The 23,676-nt window shown below is 34.4% G+C and overlaps 3 protein-coding genes across 7 annotated transcripts in view; 2 read left to right on the forward strand and 1 right to left on the reverse strand.

Annotated features, from left to right (window-relative positions):
- Nucleotides 1-7,336, forward strand: part of LOC128173811 (uncharacterized) — a 41,665-nt gene extending 34,329 nt beyond the window's left edge. For 3 of the 5 annotated variants that reach the window (XM_052839480.1, XM_052839478.1, XM_052839479.1), the window contains 2 exons: nucleotides 1,850-2,093; nucleotides 2,401-7,336. In XM_052839480.1, coding sequence (XP_052695440.1) covers nucleotides 1,850-2,073 — 224 coding nt within the window. In that variant the 3' untranslated portion in view covers nucleotides 2,074-2,093; nucleotides 2,401-7,336. The remainder of the gene's footprint in view (nucleotides 1-1,849; nucleotides 2,094-2,400) is intronic. The other 2 variants (XR_008242573.1, XM_052839477.1) reach the window with 2 other exon arrangements.
- LOC128173818 (uncharacterized) overlaps nucleotides 1-23,676 on the forward strand; it is a 139,829-nt gene that overhangs the window by 91,466 nt on the left and 24,687 nt on the right. The gene's annotated exons all lie outside the window — the stretch shown is intronic.
- Nucleotides 17,596-21,561, reverse strand: LOC128173816 (E3 ubiquitin-protein ligase cblA-like). Its single transcript, XM_052839486.1, has 5 exons — nucleotides 21,432-21,561; nucleotides 20,684-20,755; nucleotides 19,795-20,145; nucleotides 18,651-18,896; nucleotides 17,596-18,141 (listed from the first exon to the last, which is right to left on the reverse strand). The coding sequence occupies exons 2-5, from the start codon at nucleotides 20,715-20,717 to the stop codon at nucleotides 17,939-17,941; spliced, it is 834 nt and encodes a 277-aa protein (XP_052695446.1). The 5' UTR covers nucleotides 20,718-20,755; nucleotides 21,432-21,561; the 3' UTR covers nucleotides 17,596-17,938.

Here is a 23,676-nt window from a genome sequence, read left to right on the forward strand (position 1 = left end):
AGACTGTTTCTATGAATGCTGTCGAAGGCCTTTTCAAAATCGATGAAGTTCAGATAAAGTTGTCGCTGCCATTCCGTACACTGTTCAATGATGTTTCTCAGTGTGAATATTTGGTCGATACATCCTCGTCCTGGTCTGAACCCTGCTTGTTCTTTCCGTAGTTTGACATCTACGGCTTTGGATATTCTTCTGATGATAATTTTAGCCATGATTTTACTTGGAATGGAGAGAAGTGTTATTCCACGCCAGTTATTACAGTCATTTAAATTTCCTTTTTTGGTATTTTAATGATGACAAATCTGAGGCAACATTTGGAGTTAATTATTTTGTTAGTTACGTGAAATATAAGCCAAATATGCCAAAATATATCGATAAAAATAGTGTTCAAATATGACTTTAAGAGCAACAATAATATGTCGTAATACAAAAACTCCAGAAGTTTGGTCTGCGCTGAAAATTAGGAAGCTAAAGTAATAGTAGTCTAAAACTATTAAGTTATGAAAATTGTTCATTCTCCTCTTGAAAACGTACCGCCACAAAATATAGTTCCTTACTTTACTCTGTTAATATATACTTTTTTAACAGTTTTAATTCAGTATAGTTTATTTGCCTTGAAAAATGTAAACGTATAAATAGAATTAATATATAATGCAGACTTTTTAAACTACAAATGTAGAGGTGACATAGAACAGTTACCCACAAGGAGAGGAACGAACCTCTTTAAGAACAATTTATTTACAATTTAAAAAATAAAGCTACATAAAAGTTTAAAATCTGGGCCTGTCATCTGGAGTTAGGCTAGGACTTTCTCCACGGATGTTGCTCTGGTTGTTTCTGTTAGGAAATTGTTCAACTGCCTAACAGTCCTTGAAAAGAATGAGTATTTAAATACATCATTGGGTGATAGTATGGCCCTTGGACGGTGAGATCCCCTGGTCCTTGCATCCCTTGCAGTGACATAATGGCTAGGTGGTATTGACATCACCATGGAGAATCTTGAACATCATGGTAAGTCTTGCCTTGGATCTTTTTAGTTGCAGGGTCTCCAAATTCTGTTGTTCCAAGATGTTAGTGATGGTTCTAGGGGGGTAGTCGTGATAATTATTGACAACGAATCTAGCTGCCCTTCTCTGCACCATTTCGTTGGATTCAATATGCAGTTTGATGTGTGGATCCCAGACTGTTGAGGCATACTCCATGGATGGTCTAACGATTGCGCTTTGTAGGTTTGGTCCTTAGCGGTTGGTTTGCAGCCTCGCATGTCTCGTCTAATGAACCCAAGGGACTTGTTTGATTTGTTGGTGATGTTGCTTATATGGGGGTACTATTTCAAGTCCCGACTGATGGTAACTTCTTTGTACTTGCTGGTTTTCTCCCTCTCTAGCGTGTGTCCGTGGTGTTATTTATAAGGTTACTGTTGGATTCTTGTTCTTGGAAGCATGGTATTACCGAACATATTTCTAAGTTAAATGACATTTGCCAGTACGTATTCTGTTGTTGATGATCTCCCCTCTATGATGACCTCTGTGTCCAACATGATAGGAAACTTGCAATCCAGTGAATGGTGTGGCCTGCAATTGCATAGAATCCAGTTCAAGACTAGGTGTCTATAAAAAGTCAGGACGTAATGGAGTAGAAGATGATTAGGATGTATTACTTTGATAGGAAAATGATTTTTTTTTTCAACTTTATTTTGTGTTAAATTTTTGGCGTTACACTACAGTAATTGGAGAAAAGGATTGGCTGGTAATCTTGTGGTAGCAGCAGTACCTATTGAAATAGTTTTGTAAATGTGTTGTGTATTATGAGAATGTCAAACCATTGTTTTGTTTTGTTTTTTTTTATGCAGGTAAATTTGGGAAAATTATTAAATTCGTAGTTGGGGGTGCAGTGATTGTTGGTCTTGCAGCAGTAGCAGGACCACGTGCTGCAGGAAGATTATCTGGTACTGGTGTGATTGTAAATACTGGGGAGTTGTCGACTGCAAAATTAGTAGGGACTGCTGGGATAGAGATTGCCTCCAACGCGATGAATTTTGCTGCAAAGAGTATCTTAACTCCTAGACTCGGTTAGAAATCTGGATCAGAAGAAAGGTTTGTGTGAATTTTTGCACCAAGTGCAATAATATGCATGTAAGTCTATACTAGGGATTCATGTGAACTTGATTGAAAGTGATTATAGTAATTGATTTATCATAGTGTTATGTGTTATAACGAATAACATATATGTAACACAAAAACAATAATGAAACAACTGGCCCTTTATGCCTTTGTGTCACTGCAAATCCTTCTATTTAATTATCCATCAACTCATCCACCCATTTATTCTTTCCGTCCATTCATCAAATTCATCTATCACAATATCCATCTACAAAATATACAACAATTATTCTTTTTTTAGAAGCTGAGTACCAGTGTAATATCTGCTTGGACGGTGAAATGTACAACGACAACCTGTTTGTGCCCTGTTTATAATAGTGTATTTGAAGAAATAACGCAGACCCAACAAGTCATAGGAAAGAAGTTGCTGTAAACTGTTATCATAATGTTTGTTTTGTTGTTTTTGTTTACGAATACATATACATGTACATTGTATAGTCTGTCCCAATATCATTATACAGCACATTTGGATGATTTGTAATAAAAATACACATACCTGTGAAAGAAGTTCAATTGAAATAGTTGAAAGGAATAATTTCCAAATTAAAGATAATTTCATTGACACATTATCATCTTTCCAATGGAAAAATTCACAGGAACGAAAACAGCTTCCTTACGGAGATTTATAATGGGGAATGTTTACATCTTTTCTCCATCCGGAATACACTCAGAATACCTCGCGCAATTTTTCAACGTTATCATCCGGGCTTGCTGCGATACAAAATCGTAGACATCACATTTTTAGCTCACCTGAGCTGAAAGCTCAAGTGAGCTATTCTGATCACATTTTGTCCGTCGTCCGTTTGTCCGTCCGTCTGTTCGTCCGTCCGTCCGTCTGTAAACTTTTTACATTTGAACTTCGTCTCTAAAACCGCTTATCCAATTTCAACCAAATTTGGCACAAAGCATCCTTATGGGATGGCGAATATAAATTGCAGAAATAAAAGTCCGATCTGTATTCAAAGCGGAGAAAACCTTGAAACTGTAGAAAAAGGGGGGTGCATTTTTAAAAATCTTCTTCTCAAGAACTACTGAGTTCAATTCAACGTAGTTTAGCATAAATTATCCTTATGGGAAGGAAAATATAAATTGCAAAAATTAAGGTCTAATTCTGTTTCAAATCTGAGTTATTACGAAAATAATGATAACGGAAAGGCGTATTTCAGCTTCGGTTCGGTTCGGCATCCGGTAAAATGGGTAGGCAAGACTTGGCCTGGTCAAAACAAAAGATTGGCAGTTATTAATCTGCCAATCTCATTAAAATTTCAGGATATTTGATGGACCAGTAATATTTGTATTCGCTGTAAATATTGCCGCAAAATAATGCGTATTTGGAATTGACGATTGCCGATCTGCCCCGGCTTTTATTTTGCCACGGCCCGGGTTTGCATACCCATTTTACCAAGACTCGTATTCCATACTTCTAAAACGAGGTTCTTTGTTTAAAGCAGCCATGACATTATACGAAAAAGGGTCGATCTGACTATGATGAATTTGTTATGCAACAGTTCGCGTATGAAGGGAAATTTTTGAAACATGCAAAATATATTGGTGCCGATTTTGTGAAGTAAATTGAGGCTAAATATTTCAATGCGTTGACAGATTTCACACATGATGTTGGTGTTAGCTTTTTCTGATTTTCGTTTCGTTTTCATTATTTATGCTTTGTAATTTAACCTGGGAACTCTTGTATTTCGTGATTTGTACGTATCAATTCAAACAGAGACTTCGGTAAATCAAACAGTTAACTGTTTACCTGCGCAAATTAAGCAAAATCTGATGTATCAAAAAAGTACTGAAATACAATTCATTCTATCGGTAACTCGGCATTATCTTTTGCATAATGGTAGATTAATGCAATAGGTTTTTTTGAGATCGATGCTCGGCATTTTCTCGAGTTTATTCAGTTTAAAAAGAGTTTGATATTGCTGACGGAAATATGTAGGTATATATACGTGTATATATATGATTCATTTCGAAAAAATAAATTGTGTTCTTTATTTGTTATAGTGCATGCATGTTTCTTGTGTTTAATTGTTTACAATTTCTATTTACTAACCATATTTGAGTGTTAAGCTTCGATTTATAAGCAAGATACAGAGATTTGCTCACAATTCTATGTTTGTACACAGATCTTTAAAACTAAAGATTAAAAAAGTAGATTAAAAAAGTAAAAGATTTGTCAATATTTATTAAGAAAATTTTCAAAGTCTGTTCTTCCAGAAACCAATTTTAACAACTTATTGTATTGTAAACTTAACCTTTTTTCGTCATTATTACTCCTACTGTACATGTGATCCTTGACTGTGTTTGTGTACATTTGTATAAACTGATTTTGAACCTTAAATACCAATGAACTGGTCTTGAGTGGATAAAAGAATTGAAAATCTTGGGCCATTCTTTTTTTCCATTTTAAATGCTGAATAGGAAATACCAAGTTAAAAATCTTAAGCTGAATGTAATAAACTCATGTCAACAAAATATGACTCAAACCTAGGAAAACTGTGAGCTCTGTATCTTGCTTATAATTCTACGATTGACGCTGAAATTTTGGTTGAAATATACATATAAATTAGAAATTCTATATGAATTAGAGTATGTTAAATACTTGTACAAACAAAATAAAAGAATGATATTCTGTATATACCTACTCCCTGGGGCCCCCTCATTATACAATAAATAATGTGAAATCTACATCAATTTTGATAGTTTTTCAGACACGAGTAAATAAAAACGACATCTTTAAAACAGTTTCCATAGTTCTGACACATTTCTGTTATGGGGATAAAATAATTATCGCTATTCCTAAGAAAATATCACAGCGGAAAATTATCCTGGTTTGTACGTGAGGTAAATAACAGTCATTTAATTATAATGGAGAAGACAAATTGAATTTTTGAATGTTTCAATTTGAGGAATTGAGCACATTGAGGTACAATTTTCTTCTTCACATCCATACATGTAGGATTTTTTAAATAAAATACAATAACTATTATATATTTTTTTTAAATACAATAACAAGTAAGTAGTTGATGAAAAAAATGTACCTATTTGCTCTCATATATTTCGATCGCTTTACAAAGTGTGGGGGGGGGGGGGCAGAACAAATATATAGGGAATTGGAAGTTAACAACTTAACAGTGTACCCCTACCGAATGTTTAGTTTTATATCTTGCGTAGGCTTTTCTTATTCTGGTAAAAAATAGTATTTCATGAAGGTACAATGTCAAAGATTACGTGTATGCAAAAATAAGTGTAAAATTCGAATACTTGACAATATTCATTTTTTGTTATTCTACCGAGGGACCATATGGCACAATATCTTTTGAACGCCCACTGTTGCTCAGGTGAGCGATGTGGCCCCATGGGCCTCTTGTTTAGCATTGCAATGAAGCCTGATAAGCTAACAGGGGCATTTTGACTCAGAAATATTGGAAATGTTCATACCTTTGAATGAACTTCGTTTTAACCCTGAGGTATTTATAATCCAGGATATCTTGGGGCAGAGTATAATAACTTATTTGTCGAAATGATTTTCACGGGTAGGTAAAGGCAACTCCGTGTTCATTAATTGTTTATTCCGATGAAAACAATGGCTTATGTTGGATATCATTTGAAACTATCGTGCCATGGTATTTTTTTAAGCTTTACAAATTTTAAAAAGTGTAATACTTCAATAATGTTCGTAATTATTTACCCAAAACACTCTCAACTACTATAACTCCGTTCATGAGAGTCTTGACGTCAAAACGACCTTTTCCGTACAGTGATATTGAATTGGTTTTACTATTTCTTTTTTTAACATTTTTTGCGTAATATTTCGATAATCATAATTAAACCTTTTGAATTTCCGTACATGTATAATGTTTGTTTTCGTTCCTGTGAAATTCTCCGGGTAATTTAAAACAGATGATGCATCAATGCAGAAATCTAGGGTCTTTGGATCTTTTCCCTTTTATCGATTTAAGTTTATTGATAGGTATATGTAAGTTTCTTTTTTTTAATTAAAAATTATCAAAAAGTTATGGAAGCAATAAATTGGGAAAGACTCAAATTAAAAATCGATTGTAAATATGCATCGTGTAACCACCTCAAAATTTGAATCCAATCGATCTGACTTGTGCAAATCATTTGAAAATCGGATGAAAATTGCATCGTGTGACCGCTACTTTATACGCAATACAGGAAAATTGATGGGAAAAAATTAATTTCGAATAGTTTCCAAAAACATTGTATGGCTGAATTTTTAAAATAAGGGTAGAGATAATGTTAAAAATGACAAATTTTATCAATAAGACATCAGGCTGCTTATTGTGACGTCATATTGATGTGCGGATTTTTTTTCCATTGATCGCTGAGAGTAGCCTTATCATACCCGCGTAGTTAAATTCGCCTACCAGTAAGTTTTAAGAAATCTTTCTGTTAAGGAGGCTGGATGGTCAATAAATTAACCATTACACTTGTTAAAATTTCAAGAATGAATTGTTTTGCTATAAACAACTATTTAGTAAAGAATAAATCCATATTTTTCACCTTTTAATTTTGGGTATTTTCCAATAATTTTGTTGAGAGCTCTCCTTCTAAAGGAGATCAATACAGTCTAAAAACTGCCACGATCATCGAGCCCTCTTAATTAGTTTAATGTTTGTTTGACATAATCCTTCATTTGTAAATAGATAAAAAAAATTCTTGCTGTAATTTGATTTGTATATGATATCAATAACTTTTGCTAATATAGGTGAACGAGAGTAGAGTTCAATTTTGCTTGGATCCATACAATTTTTCATTACTATTTCGATTACTAATACGTAGTTTGATAGAATAATTCTTTGAATATTACACATCATGACTGATATTGGGTTTTCACGAAATCCCTGTAGGATTCCGATTATAAAAATGTGCTTAATTTAAATACTTATAGGAATTTACTTGCCACGCAAAATAACATATCGTTGATTTTAAAATAAATAATAATCGATAAAATCAACTCCCGTCAATACTTTGATTGAGAAAGGTTTTACTGAATGAATATTTGACTAACTTGATATTGCTATTTTTGTTTACAATGTTTCGAGAATTAACATGTATATCTTTATAAAGTGTGTGCTTATTTCATTTGATGTGTCTGTTCTTTAATGAAATTAAATGTTTTTAAATTGCTGTGTCGCTTTAACTTCATCATAATGGGAGATTTTGAGGCTATTTCTCTCTCCTTCCAATGCTTGTTTGACATGGATGGTAGTTATAATCTGTTCCAATATATCTACATGTATGCAGCACATTTAGACAATTTAAAGAAAAAAAACATACATGTGAAAGAAGTTTACTTGATATCAATGAAAAAGAAAATAACTAAAATATATTTTATCATTTTTGATTCGAAAAAATTCGCAGGAACGATAAAAGATTTCTTACATAGATTTGAAATAGGAAACGTTGACATATTTTCTTCATTTTGAAGTCACAAGGAATACCTCGCACGGTTGTTGCAATGCAAAATCCCCGTAAACTCCTTTATTTTTAACCATGTATTAGCCTTAACCCTGATATTTCATATATGATAAAGTGCCATCTTCACATGAAATAACCACATAAGGCAGCTATGATTTTCCGTACACCTTAGTTTTCCCCTCTGTTTCTTAAAACCATTGCTATATTGTATAGAAACTGACGGGGCTGAAATCTACACGACCCAGTTCTTACCAGTTTACAGGTATGGATTAATCATACCAGTAAATATTCAGCAACAACAAAAAAATAATAAACCAAAAAGAAAACGGACTGCACGAAATAATCATGATAATATATGATAATATATCTTCATATAAGAAGAATTGGCTATTTCTTTCTAACGATGAATATTAACAATAACAGGCACGTAGCATCGTTTTTGAAAGTGGGAGGTGGGGGGCAGACTCATTGAATAAATCTTGACACGCCAAAAAAAAAAGGAGGGGAGATTTCGAAGGTTCCAATATCTTCAAAAACCTAATGGGGGGGGGGGGGGGGGGGGCTGGCGTAGTATATAACTTCAATTTTACACCTTATTTTCATATCATTTTTTTTAGATACTCCCAAAAAGTGGGGGGGGGGGCAACTCCAAGATAATTCAATTTTTAGATGGGGTCACGTGACCCCGTCTATTGGTTTACTGTCAGCCGAAGTCTCAAACCGGAAGGCACGCGTAGAACACATGAATTGAGTCTACGCGTAAGAAAATAGTGCAGAATCTGTTCATGCATTTCAGTAAATATATACTATAAAAACACACATTAATTCGTTTTAAGTCCTCTATGTATAAATTAAATTCTATAAAGAAAATAAACAAATAGCTTTATGATCAAAATATTCTTGCTCGGGTTCAATAGTTGTAGCGATTTGTGGAATGAGTTACGTTACTGAATGCACAACGCCGTCGACGATTCCGTTGGTGGACCAGCTCATTAATCAATAGAAGAGGTCGAAGGTTGAATCGAAAGTAAAGATCCCAAACGCAAGGTGACATTTTTGAAAAGTTGTGAATTTTAGTTTAACAACCTCTCACCTGAAAAATACCGAACTTAATGCGCGAGCCGAGGTTAAAATCTGGACGGGTTATACACAGATGTCTTACATATTAAATAAGTATTTCATTGGCTTCGAGTCTACTTGCGCATGACTGCTGTTCATTTGTAAAGGAATTTTGTACATAGAAAATAAAAACAAGTCTAAATTTGCCTTCTCATTCATTGACTCTTAAGTTAATTAAACTTAATTTAAATTTTGAACAATGCATTGTAAGCAAAATCTATAAAGATTATACATTTTGTGTGACCAATAGATCAAATAATATATACAATCTTATCGACTGAAGAACCAAGTTAAATGTTAATGTTCATGTTGTCCGGCTAATTTGCAATATATAATCTTTTTTTAATGTTATGACACATAAGTTGACACTTTTTTCTATACTTTATAACGGACAAAACCAGTCATATTCGTGATTAAAAAGAATTCTTCATCAATATCTTAATGTCTCTTATCAGAAACTCTGATCTCGCACCAATATTAAACCTATGAATTCAGAGATAATGCATGGTTAAATTGTTATGTTTTAAATTTTAAATTTACCTTGTGGTAGTACATGTAAATAAATAGCACTTATCTCAATTTTAAGAAGATTAAAAACTACAAGTTTTTATCGTAGTTTTAAAATCTGATTAATTGTAGCTCTTCGAAAAATTTGAAACTAAATCGCTTTCGAAATCAAGTTCATTTTTTCCAAGACACGCATGAAAATGTGCGCTTAATAGACGAGAGTGTATTGAAAGGACACAGATACCTGAAATGACAATGTCATACAACATTTGTTAATTTTGCTGTTAAGGTGGCTCTATACACCCACAGGTTATTCCAATTTTCAATAGAAAATCACAAAACATATACTTATCAAATATTAAAATGATGATAGGGATACTATAGGTATTTTTAAAGAATTTTTTAATGTTTTTTCGTGTTTTTGTAAAATATTTTTTTAAAAGACAGCTATTAACAAATTGAGAGAAATTTAAAATTTTTTGTCATATGATGGATATTTCCTTCGGACACATAAAAAAAATATTACACTTCTTAACATTCAAAAATGTTATTATTGCAATTTTTTTTAGTATTTCCCCAAAACATAATTTTTCATATTTTCTTACTCTGTTGACAAATCATTTGAAAAAGTTACTTGATGTTATAAGAAAATGTATTTTGATAAATGTGACATAAAAATTTGAATGAAAATCATTGCAAATAAACACAAAAAATAATTTTATTTGGTATGAAAGTTCCTCAGGTAAGGGTTATCGTTCCTAAGTCCCAAGGCCCAAACACCTTGGGGACTTTTCATTTTTGAGTTGAATAAAATTTAAATGCAAAACTTATTTAAATAAATAAAAGGGAAAAATGACTAGGCTAATAGGATTTATGTACCCCAACCTGAGAGAAATTCAAAGCAACCCTCCCATCCCCTTAAGATGTCGATATTAATATACATTAAAGTTTATTATAATTAAAATATTTTCACCGGTTTAGAATTTTTTTTCACAATATTCAACCCAAAAATAGGTTTTAGAAAATTTTGGAAAGTTAACAAATTTATTGTTCTCACCGGGAATCGAACTCATGACCTACAGGTATATTAATAGTGAATCCACTAACCCACTGCGCTACGGTGTATCATATCAATGATGGGAAAGAAACTATTTAAAAAATTATACTTGATTTTATTGTTTATTTGATGAATAATACCACACAGGGTGAAGGTGTCACATACCACATTACTTCTAAGTAATGAATTTTCCAATTATCAAATTAAATCTATTCATTTAACAAATTTTTCAAAAGAGCGGTCCCCATTCAATTCGCATCAGTTTAAATCAGCCAGTATACCGGAATTGCATACTTCCAGATTTACTTTTTTGCGTACTGCGTCATCAAAAGGTGGTGTATAGAGCCACCTTAAAAGCGTTAATTTTGCATATATTGGAAATTTTAAAATCAAATAATTCTGAATTAATAGCTAAAATTAACAATTTACAATTATCATACAACAATTATTGCTCTATCAATTGTCAGTAAACATAATACCGCCATGTAAAGATTTTTTCCTAGACATGAAACCAACTCTTCTTCCTTAGCACTAAGTAACTGATCTGGACATTTTTCTTATATTTTTTTTCCTAACCAGTCCTTTAACTGACTTATCTCTGTACATTTATCAGTTAATGTCTTTATTATTCTGTTGATTTATTTTAACGACATATATAACAGTCAATCAGGAAAGGTCTACCCCAAAATATGACGTGATTCATTCACTTTTGGTCTCCATTTTCTAGTTTTATCGATTTTAAAAGCAGTTGACTGAATTCGGAGTATGATTTTTAATGAAAGGACCAGTTGTATCGTTATTCGTGTAGATGATGCGCGAGTTTACACAAAAAAGTAGTAATTGGCGAACAAATTTATTTTTACCTAGTAATTTTATATGAATCGCTGCAAGAAAATCATGACAGATAAGTTGTTATAGTACTTGGAATAATCTTATTGCAAAAAGAAATATTTCTAACGTCAGGTACCTATGTTTGTTATCGGTATACAACTGTTAACTTTGTTCGGTAATTCAGCAGTTTAAGAGTTTTCGGAGTTTTCATAAACCTTGTATGACAGATACCGTTCGACTTGTGGTTTTTTCCTTGGATCAAGTGGGGGGGCCAGGCCCGATCCTGCCCCCCCCCCCCCCCCCCCCCCACTGCTACGTGCCTGAAAAGTTTCGTCTTTTTGCTACAGTGCTCTATAAGATTAGTCCATTCATTTTTTAAAAGGAAAATGTATACTAGCGGAAAAAAGAAACTGTGCATTATAAAATTTAGTACAATTTTTCTATATCTATTGCTTGTACGAGTTTTACGGGCTAATACTGTTTGGAATAAGAACTGTAAAGGATTTGTTTAAACTTATTTTGTTAAGGAAATCACTTTAGTTTCAACTGTAGCAAGACACTTTGGAGTTCATCGTAACACCATCCAGTCGTTATGGAGACGTATTCAACAATCTGGCAACACCCAGGATCGACCACGCTCTGGGCGACCTCGTGTGACGTCACGTCAACAGGACAACCACATTAGACTTGTGCATCTGAGAAATCGTTTCCAGACAGCAAGTTTGACTGCCGGTAGCATTCCAGGGCTTCGACCAATTAGTCTAAGAACTGTACGTAATCGTCTGCGCGAGAAAAAACACATGCGCGGATCTAGAGGGGGGGTCGGGGGGGTCCCGACCCCCCCTGGAAAATGAAAATTTATTAAATTTACATAGTAAAATTATCGCGAAAATATGCCTCGGACCCCCCCTGGCAAACACAATTATCCTTCGGACCCCCCCTGGAAAAATTTTCTGGATCCGCGCATGAAACATCAGACTAAGACGTCTAGCGGTGCGCCCAGTACTGCTTCAACGTCATCGTATCGCCGAACTAGCGTGGTGCACACGACATCTGCAATTCAGAATACAGGACTGGACCAATATTCTGTTCACTGATGAATCCAGATTTCATTTGGATAGCAGTGACGGCCGTTGTAGGACATCAAAATCACATCACTCTGCAGCAAGACAACGCAAGGCCACACGTTGCACGTGTAGTCAGGGACTTTTTTGTTCAACAGAATGTCAATGTCTTGCCTTGGCCAGATGTTTCCACCGATTTGTCGCCCATCGAGCACGTCTGGGATGAAATGGAAAGACGTTTACGCCGTTTACCAAATCAGCCAGTGACATTGGCTGATTTAGGCCAGGCTTTAACCAACATCTGGAACAACATCCCTCAACCATTTCTGAACACTTTAGTGGCATCAATGAGGCGTCGCTGTCAAGCATGCGTGAACGCAAATGGTGGTCACACGCGTGATTAATTTTGTTTCAAATAACAATGACTTTTGAGTGTGCTGAAATTGACGTCATTCGATGTTGATGTGTTATGAGATGTTGTTGCGAATACATATGTTAACAGTTTTACAAAATATAAAATTTGTTCATTGTCATTAAAAAAAAAATTCATATATTAAAGAAACAGTACGGCGCATCTTATCAAAAACCCGACTTGAAAAAATTTTCTGATCGGGTTCGGTATTTTTGTACTACTCATAAATGTATATAAACTTTCAAAAAATTACAAAGTTCTCCATTAAATAAATATAATTATTTCATTAAAATTAATAATCATGTAAAACCTATCACATAAATACATCGCAACGTGTTACGGGGTGAGCCTTCTATACTATTACGCATGCGTATTTACTGTAAACAAAACACATGTAGGGCTCGCGAAGATTCTCCTGTATCGCATAGCCCCCTAACTCCGTCACTACCCTAACTCCGTCACTTTCGGGAAACTCCTCGCCGTTTGAAATCAAGTACGATTATGACGTCATTTTTACATGTCAAAAATCTTTAATCAAATGTCAACAATTTGCAACGGTTAAATTTAAGAATGTGTCAAAAAATAACAGAATTAAACCTTGTTCATTTTATGCACCATTAATTGTGTGAAATCAGCTAAAACTTTTTTACGGGTGCACTAAAATATCGATATTTCTGACATGCGGGCCCATTCGATCATTTACGGTGGTCAGTCATTTTTAGAGAGGTCAAGATGAAACATTTCACATGTAATACATTTTTGATTAAGGTAATTAATACTTTTTTTTAGTCCGCAATAGTCTTTATGCACTACTCTTGATGATAACGTCAAATCGCTCATGCTGATACTTTTGCCTTATACAGGGTATAGATATATCCGGTATTTCGCTATTTAGAATATGCTACATTTCTAAAAATGTAATAAATAAATAATTTAATAAGTAATATATTAATTAATGATATAAAATTTTTGAAATATGTAAAAACATAAATCAAACGGCATCCATACATTCTGAAAAGGCCATCGTGATTGTTGTTACATGGACCCATTTTTTTTATTCTGGCGATCATTTCATTTCGATGAAATTAAATACAATATAAATTGCATGAACCATTTTTACTTATTATAACTTGGCCTAGATACAAATGGAGTTTTAACTAAATTGTTAATGTGTCTTCATTCCCTGCCATATCATAGAGCATGTGGGTGACGGAGTTAGGTTCATAAGATATAATAAGCACACGTGGTAAACGTCGTATTCAGAGGGCTTATTTGAATAAAAATAAAAATATTTTTGTTAATGATTTAATCAATTATATTGTTTCAGATTATATTTAGTGATTACAAATGATAAAAACCACAAAAAATAATTTACAGAGAAACGCGGGAGGTTTTCTGCTTATGGTGACGGAGTTTGGGTACTCGGGGATACACGTTTGTTGATAAAAATATGTCTTTTTTACTTCTCCCAGGTAATAGTTGTTCATAGTTTTTAAAATAACCACGTGCAATTATTATTTTGTAAGCATGTTTTTTGCGTGCTTATCATAGGAGTTGACTACAAGCTATATTTTTGTAAGTGACTTGAGGGGTTATTTGACTCATTTATGTCTGTTTATTTTAAAATGACCCGAAATTGGAAAACCATTAATAGATTATCGAGAAAGTGATCATGTGTTCCGTGTAGAGAGTCCTTTTTACCTTGTATACCACAATGATCGGAGTCAGGCAAATATCTTGTAGTTTTCAGCATGTGTCAATTACTGGCAATAAAAATCCACGTGGTACAAATAATTCCGGTTTGTACGACTCTTAAATTTCCGGAAGCTCATAATTACATTATTGGGTACGTAAGAGGGATTTTTGGGTAAATCTGAAGTTATTCACACATGTGTTTTCACCTGTACTGTCTCTTTAAATAATGAACAGTTTCTTTTTTCCGCTAGTATAGTTCCATGGCATTGAAAGAAACTTCAATCTACATGTCATGAATAAACGGCAAGTTTTTTTTAGGCCAACTGCAGGTGATAATACATGTATTTTGTATTTTGAGGATTTGAACATAATAAAATGTTTGAATCATAGGAACCTGGCCTTGTTTATTTTTCTCTTTATGAAAAAAAAAACACCCTGTATACTACTAGTATACTGTATATACGTATAGTTATTTAACAATGAGAAAAAACAAATACAAGTACTTATATAATAATGTTCGGTGCCTGTGATTTGAATGGTACTCAAGAGGCCCATAGGCCTTGACAGTCACCTGGGTATAATACAACTATCAAATGATACACAAAATAATGTCAATTCTACTATAGTTATTGCCGAGATCAAAGAGATGCCGCGGACATTATTCTCCATTCTACTACAGTTATTGCCGAGATCAAAGAGATGCCGCGGACATTATTCTCCAATATACCACGAACGTCATCAGTAAATTATCAGATCAGAAATACCTATTTGTCTCGCACTGATCATGAAAGTACAACTTCAAACCGTAATTTTTTTTAAAATCATGTCAATTTCACGTGTTAGTTCCAGTCAAAACGATGTGTATTGCTTCAAATGTTTATTTTTAAGAGATCAATGCGGCTGTTCCTAGGACCTCCCTACCACATTTTCACTGCGTGTTTTTACATAAAATATATCACGTGTAGTAGTAATAATCGTATTAAATTGCCCTTAAAATATTAGGAACATGAGTCAAAATTATTTTATAAATAAGTGAAGAGTATTAAAAATCCAAAGAAAAATTCTGTCGTCTGCATGTGATTCCTTTGATCGATACACATGTAAACATTACTAACAAAACCGTTGGGGTTACACGGAACAGCCGTCAAAATGACCTAGATCGTCTCTCTATAGGAGAAACGATCTGTAGAAATACTGGGCTGTTAGTAGAATAGAAATAAAGTTCTTGTTATCGTGAATGTTGCAGGATAACCTCCTCGGTCTCGAAATGTTGTTTGAAATATAAAAGCCTCGGCTTACGCCTCGGCTTTTATATTTTAAAACAACATTTCTCGACCTCGGAGGTTATTCTGCAACATTCACGAAAACTCGTACTTTATTTCTTAAATATACCACGAACGTCATCAGTAAATTATCAGATCAGAAATACCTATTTGTCTCGCACTGACTATGAAAGTACAACTTCAAACCGTAAAAAGTTTTAAAACCATGTCAGTTTCACGTGTTAGTTCCAGTCAAAACGATGTGTATTGCCTCAAATGTTTATTTTTAAGAGATCAATGCGGCTGTTCCTTGCACCTCCCTAGCATTTTTTCACTGCATGTTTTTACATAAAATATGTATCGTGTAGTAGTAATAATCGTATTAAATTGCCTTTATAATATTAGGAACATGATTCAAAGATATTTTATAAATAAGAGTATTAAAAAACCAAAGAAATTTCTGTCGTCTGCATGTGATTCCTTTGATCGATACACAGGATAACCTCCTCGGTCTCGAAATGTTGTTTGAAATATACATTTCTCGACCTCGGAGGTTATTCTGCAACATTCACGAAAACTCGTACTTTATTTCTTAATTAAAGCTGCTTGGTCCGATTTTATATCAAATTTTATGCACGCTTTTAAACGATGGCTATGCTTAGTATATGTATAATAAAAGACATTGCAGTAGTTTTACCCGTCAATTATGCCAAATTTCAACGAAGAAAAATACGTACAAAATTCGCTAACAAAACAAACGACATTAAAAGGTACCGCGTTATTTCGCCTCATGTTGAATTTCACCCCTGACGACGAGACGGGTATGGTTGTATTACGACTTTGACATCGCTTTAAATAAAGGTCGAAATGATCAGACAAATTACAAATAAACATGTGTACGTTTTGTTCGCTAATATTTCCAAAGTCTGCTTTCTTTACAATCGATGCATAGCATGCGGGTTGAATAACCCCAATCATTCGGGGGACGAAACCAAGCGGTTTCCTTTTCTAAACATTCCCGTGATGCATTTTGGTTTGTTTTTTCGTTTGCCCAAAGAGAAATTATTTTTATTTACTTTGAATATTTCTAACTTTGAAAGGATACTGATTCTGCTTGTGTAAATAGGAGAAAGTCCATAACTTTCTAAGATAAATGATTTGTATGGAAAAAAATTTGATACTGCAATTACAAAAAAATCGGACCAAGCAGCTTTAAATAACTAAACAAAGTGAATGATATGTGCCTCAAAAAAAGATAACAACCAAACATCATTGAAAATAAATATCTAAAAGGTAGATTTATGGTATGAATAAAAAAATTCCGGATACTTTAGAGTTATCCAACATTGCTGAAGATCAGAGATCATTAAAAGTTAAGAACTTTTAACAAGTTCACTAACAATGGAAACTATAAACAACTACAGATGAAAAGGGTTATACAAGTAACCCTGATGATCTTTTTATTGAAAAAAAATTTTTTTTTAAACTTAAAAAGTTAAAGAGCATTGCTTACAGACTAGAGTATATATCCCCAGTTTCTGTGATTAGGTATAGAGGTCATTTAGGTTTTCGACATTAAAAAACATTGCATTTTAAAAGTATTCACTTTTGGTTAGCACCTGTACATAACATGAATTTGAAGTTGAAATGTTAACACTTTTAATCTAAGATGTTTGTAGTGAGTATCAAGCAATTTGCAAATTATCAAGTGGAAAACATTATACTTTAGTTTGTATAACAAACTAAGACCATGGCGATAAAACATTTGCAAAGTAAGACCTAACCATGAGGAACATAGCATCAGGGAGGGTTCAGACACCCCCCCCCTACTTTTTCTTGCAGAAAACAAAATTGTTTCTAAACATACCTTAAAAAGATTAAAATATTAATAGTGATATTGAAAATTAGAGTCATAGTAGGTATACTAGCTAGCCCCCCCCCCCCCCCCCCCCCGATTGATTGGAATTTTAATGATTTTGGGAATTTTTGTCAAGATTTCTGATGATTAGCCTAGCCCCCCCCCCCCCCCCCCCCCGCCTTTCAATTTGCTTCCAACACCACTGCATTGTTTATAATTTTGATTTGTGAAAATCATTTGAGTAACAAAAATCAGGAAAATTTAAACCTTAATCTATGTTTCTCAAAAAAAGGTGTTCAATTTGTACTACCGGTAGATATTGGGCCTTTCAAAGGCTTAATCCTTGACATGGGAATGCATTGTATGCAGACAGTTTACACATACCGGTAATAATTAAAACATCCTTCATTTTTACGGTTAGTAAAGTTCAACATGTAAATGAATAAACAATCTCATTAATATATTACATCAATCAAACAAGATATCCATCAGAATATGCCACACAACCAGGACTGCTGTTTACCTAAGACCTGTAAACTCGGTGTAGCTTTTTGATGTGGTTTCTACAGATGGGACACACTCGTAGCATGTTGGCACAGGATCTACAGGTACACAGGTGACCACAGGGCTCAAACAAAGTGTCCATCTCACTGTCCAAGCAGATCTTACACTGGTTCTCTTCCTCCTGGAGTTGCTGGTTCTGACAATGTAATTGCTCAGCTTCATCTGAAAGATGGATTAAAGTGATAGACTAATTGACTGATTGACATACTGTGGAATCATTAAAATTCCTGGGGGCCAATTTTCGTGGATTGTGACTTTTTTGTTCATTCGCGGGGATGTAATTTCGTGGATGCGTCGGTCACTGTTTCAGTAACAAAGATAACTGTTTCTAAAATTGTTTTCGTTGAGGTTTTAAATTCGTGGGGGAGGGCTAACCACGAATACCACGAAAATTGAGCCACCTCGAATTCTAATGATTCCACAGTATTCAATGTTAAAATATTAGCAGAAAGTTTAAGCTATTTAAAAGTTGATTTTAAATAATCCAAGCTTTTGATTAGTCATTTAAGATTAAAATCATCCAATAAATCAATAGCATTTACAAACTGAAAATCTCATTGGTTGAGTAAAATTACCTGCATTCAAGCTGATGTTCTGAATATCAGCACTTCACTCTCTGAAGTTAAATAAAACAGGCAAGGTACTCAGAAGTCAGAACAAAATAAAATTACCTGCATTCAAGCTAATGTTTTGGATATCAGCACTCAAGTACTCTTCATCTTGATTTTGATCTGTAGAGTCCAGGGAAGAGCAACTTTCTTTCTGTGATGTTGGAATATTGTTGGATTGGTAAATGTCTGCTAATAAATCGGCGGTTTTCCTGGACTCTGCGAAAGAAAGATTTCTGGAGGTCTGGTTGTCATTCATATCATTCCTAGTTCTAGTCGGTAGTCCCTGCGATTTATCTGGTAACTGTCCTGTATACAAGAAAAGATTATTCACAATTTCAGTCTGATAACTGTATATTTATATACATATGCATAATTAACTTTGGGGGGGGGGGGGGGAGGGGGGTAAAAATATATAACTTCATATTTCAAGCACAAATTTCATTCAAGGGCTTACATCTTCATCCACAACTAACTTTATTTCATACGCCTGCATGTAAACATTAAAAAGTGCTCAGTCCACATGGAGAAAATTAATATATCACCTACATGATACCAAAATCATCATATTTTATGAAATACTTACTTTAAATGTTATAATAAAGTATAAAATAATAATTATGATATATGAAAATTTGATCATTAGTTACTCCGGTCGATCCAACTCATTATACATGTTCATTCTCTCGTGAAAATGTACTTAAGGTCAAGATCTAGTAAATGAAAGTTGCCTACAGGATTATAAAATTCAAGACATAAATTCTTTCAATGATGCTTCATGATAAAGTTAACAAATCTCGAAGTTTTGTCATCTTTGGCAAATGAAATATATCTAGATCGCCTACAGTCTCTCCAAATACGGAATTAAACAAGCTCTTGACCTCCTCTTTAAAATAATGTCAAATTGAATATAGGTTCCGAGATTTTTTTTCCCGTGATTAAATATAGACTGTCAAAATATTGTTTTATTTTCTACATGATTCGTTTAAAGGCGTAAATACAGGAAAAGATTCATCAAATCAATTATGACGTCATAATGGCCGGCCGGTTCTAACACCAAAAAGACCTCTGGAATCATTTACTAGATCTTGACCTATAAAATAGATAACCTGAACATTTTTACACAATGCCCACAGATCTCCTATCGGTATTTATAGCCATATTTATTTGTACATTGTACGTACCCATCCTTTACATCCATACAAACCTTGTTCAGATGTATTCTTTTTACCAAACCGAGAGGCGAAAAAACCACCCAGTGTTCCAGCTGTGGAGCCAATCAGAAAGTTTGTGGTAGCTGAGAGACCAGCAGCCCCCGCTGATTGTGCAGCCGCAAACCACCCCCCTGTGCTTGCTGCTGCCGCACCACCACCGCTAGCCATGGCTGCCATAGACATCAACCGCGCAGCCAGAGTTCCTGCCAATGTGCCACTTGTGGTTGCAGCAGTGCCACCAGCAGTGAAGCCTGCTGCAGACAGAGCAACAGGAGCTGCTGCTACCGCAAGACCTCCAACCAACATGCCCCCACCAATCACCTTAGAGTAATGCCAAAATTTACCTACAACATTTTACAAAACTGATGTAAAAAATCAAACAACCATATCTAAGTTAAACACATACATGTAATTACTCAAATGCCACTGACCTTAAATTATACTAGATATGTAATATATTATACATGTATATAAGGGTCTAAAATGGCCCCCTAAAATGAACATCATATTTTTACTTTACTATTAAAAATGTTTTCTTTGTACATATACATATGTATATATGTGAAAATTTAATTCGTTATTTTCATTTTGATCCAAATGTCTTCAATTCCATAACATGACATCATAAAGTCATTTTAAATTGTCATAAAATAGCTTATTTTAAAGCAATTTTTTTCTTTTAGAAAAGTCAAAACATTAAGTGACTCATCAGGTGACCAAGAAATAAGCATAGGTCGCTTCAGTAAATAGGGCACGATTCACATGCCAGGACCAGCTGTATTCAATTAAATATGGTATGGATCTTCAATGTCTTAAAATATTAATTGACACTGACTGATTCTATCTGAATATAACAATACTGATCAGTGCTCATGCACTTACTTTCTTCATTAGGTTTCTGTTTCATCATCTCCATTATTCTTTCATATTCCTTTTTCAGTTCTTCTGGATTCTCTTGGAAAATAAAAATAAATCACTTTGCATTTATTCAGGAACTTGTTTAATGATTCATACTGAAGCTGTAATACCTGGTGTACGTATATTGGTTAACTGAAGAAATCCTAATTACAAAATAATTGAAACAAAGCAGAGGCATTACAGATGTTACATGTACCTTAAATTTATAGTTTAACTATATAGCTCATTTTGCCAGTAATAATGAATCAAGCTGTATAGTGTAAACAAAAAATATGAACTTAAAGTTAAAGAAACTATAGGAATATAATTCCCTAACTATGTAACGTTACATGATAATATATGTCAAATTTAGATATTGGTCTGACAAAATTTGGCTTATGCTTAGTCTAACGAAGTAATTGATCAGCAGACGTATCCAATGGCCAATGTACTGACCAACAAACGAATGCAAAACAGTATGCCTTAATTCATAAGGGGGGCATGACTACTTTCTGAGGTAAAGATTAAAAAAATCTGTAAATAAATTTTAAAAAAAGTGTAGGGATGTAAGTTCAGGGATAACGGTCACTAATGAAATTTATGAATTGTGGTCACCCAAGATTAATGATGTCACCTTTAATATGATAAACTATATCATTCTCATTCAGGAAATTAAAACTGACCTGATCGTTTGTAAATTAGAGCCGCATGCATTTGGTCTCCAACATAATACCTGGCCATACACCTATTTCCTACTTGGAGATCAGCTTCCACTCCATTACGACCAGACGAGTCCTGTACCTCTTCCAGACGTATCGGATGACTCAGCACATCTTCTTCCAGAAAGACTACGAGTACCCGCACTAAAAGCACGTAGTTTAAAAAATATTACGAAAAGCACAGAAATTGAAATATATTAATGCACCAATAACAGCTACATGTAGAACTCTTTCTGAATTTTTTCACACCCCTTTCAGGGTAATTGCGGTACTGCTCTTTTGCAGGGCAAAATGACGTGGTTTGGTAAAATATGACGTAACCTCAATTGTTTCATTTATGTCATTTAATTAATTATCAACCTACTAAAATATCGGCAAAGTACATCTGTAACAGTTCGCAAATAACTGCCAGTATAACCCAAAATACACTGAACATCCACTTTATTGTTGCATGTGTATTTATAAATGGTAAGAAACTGAAAAAATAACAAAACATAATATTACAATACAATCTCTGATAACAAAACAGACAATAGAATCATACAGGATTGTGTCAGGTACTGGTGACCATACTTTTAAAATTCAAACAAGGTTTCTCTTAGAAATCTAGTAAAGTGAGCAAAATACACAAATTTAGCTATTTATACAGCTCAGTTATCTCCTACACAGTAACTTATGCAGACTAAATAAAATACACACAATATCATGTCACAATCTAGCAATACACATTTTTACCTATGTATGAAAAATACTCACCTAATCTAGCATATGTTTACAAAAAGTTTACACGTGTAAGACGTAGAAATAAGTCTCGAGAATAAAGTTATTATACTTAGAATGAGATAAGAGTGCAATTTGTTCAGTTACGTATCAAGACTAAAATCGTTTCGAGTTTCCTCTACACACTATGTAAACAATAATACTATCTTTTTGCATGTATAAAGTAGTGAATAATCAATTTACACAAATTCTAATGAAGAAAACATTATGAAAAACACTTACGCTGTGCGGGACATATATGACTGTAACAGTACTAATAGATATAGATAGGACGAGAGAGATGTATGTGTGCTCGGGAGCACATGGTTCAACGTACATACAACGTTCCTTTACGACATGACTAAATATCAAGACCGGACAAATTTGGAAACAATAAAAATTACTCCGGAGACGGAACACTCCCCGTCTGATATCAGTTTGATATCACCTTTAAATGAACAGATGTAAAAAAGGAATTACACTTGGTAATAAGAAATCTACCCAACATCTCTTACAATAGGCTGTTACCGGCATCAGGCACAATACAAACAATGCATTTACATAATAAACAATCACTACTCAGACAAAAGGTAAACAACATCATTAACAGATCTTGTAAACACTTTTCTGTCTTGTCCTGTGCGAAGGTCTACTTTGCGGATTTTGCCGTCGTCACTTGCATAGGCTCTTACAATGATCCCGACTGGCCAATCATTCCGGTGTAGTGCTTTGTCTCGCAGGAGAACCACATCGCCTTCCTTGAGATTTTCACGGTCCTGTTGCCATTTTCTGCGACACTGTAGAGTAGGAAGGTATTCATTTTTCCAGCGTACCCAGAATTGGTCAGCAAGGTACTGGATACACTTCCACTGTTTCTTGTACAGATCCTTAGGACAGAAGCTGTCTAACTGGAAGCACTGTACGGATTGATTGGTTTTCATTGTAAGCAGAGTTGCTGGTGTCAGTGGCATTGGTAGCTCTGGATCGGGTGACACTGGCACCAAGGGTCTCGAATTCATGACTGACATTACTTCCGCCATCAGTGTGGTGAGCACCTCGTGGGTCAAACGTTTAACATCCAGGAGAAGAGAATCCAGAATTCGACGTGCTACACCGATCATCCTCTCCCACACTCCACCCATGTGGGAGGAGTGGGGAGGATTGAATATCCAGTTGATACCATTCTCTGTTAGGTATTCCTTGATTGGTCGGTCTTCTGTACTTATCACCGTGGCATTCAAATCCTTGACGGATCCGACGAAATTAGTTCCGCAGTCCGATCTGATCAACTTCACCTCACCTCTGACAGCACAGAAACGTCTCAAGGCATTTATGAAGCATGAGGATGTCATTTCTTCTAGAACCTCAATGTGGACGGCACGTATAACAAGACAAGTGATCATCAGTGCCCATCTCTTGGAGTTAACTTCTCCACCACGCGTTTTCCTCGTAGATATTGTCCAGGGCCCGAACACATCAATGCCAATATAAGAGAAAGGC

Source organism: Crassostrea angulata, chromosome 2 (assembly GCF_025612915.1).
Source record: "Crassostrea angulata isolate pt1a10 chromosome 2, ASM2561291v2, whole genome shotgun sequence".
Lineage (NCBI taxonomy): Eukaryota > Metazoa > Mollusca > Bivalvia > Ostreida > Ostreidae > Magallana > Magallana angulata.

Coding starts and splice junctions, on each gene's coding strand:
- LOC128173816 (XM_052839486.1), bottom strand. CDS start 20,717: ATGGAGATGATGAAACAGAAACCTAATGAAGAAA. Junction 18,897..19,794: donor AAAGAATACATCTGAACAAG/GTTTGTATGGAT, acceptor TCTTGTATACAG/GACAGTTACCAGATAAATCG. Junction 18,142..18,650: donor AAACATTAGCTTGAATGCAG/GTAATTTTATTT, acceptor TCCATCTTTCAG/ATGAAGCTGAGCAATTACAT.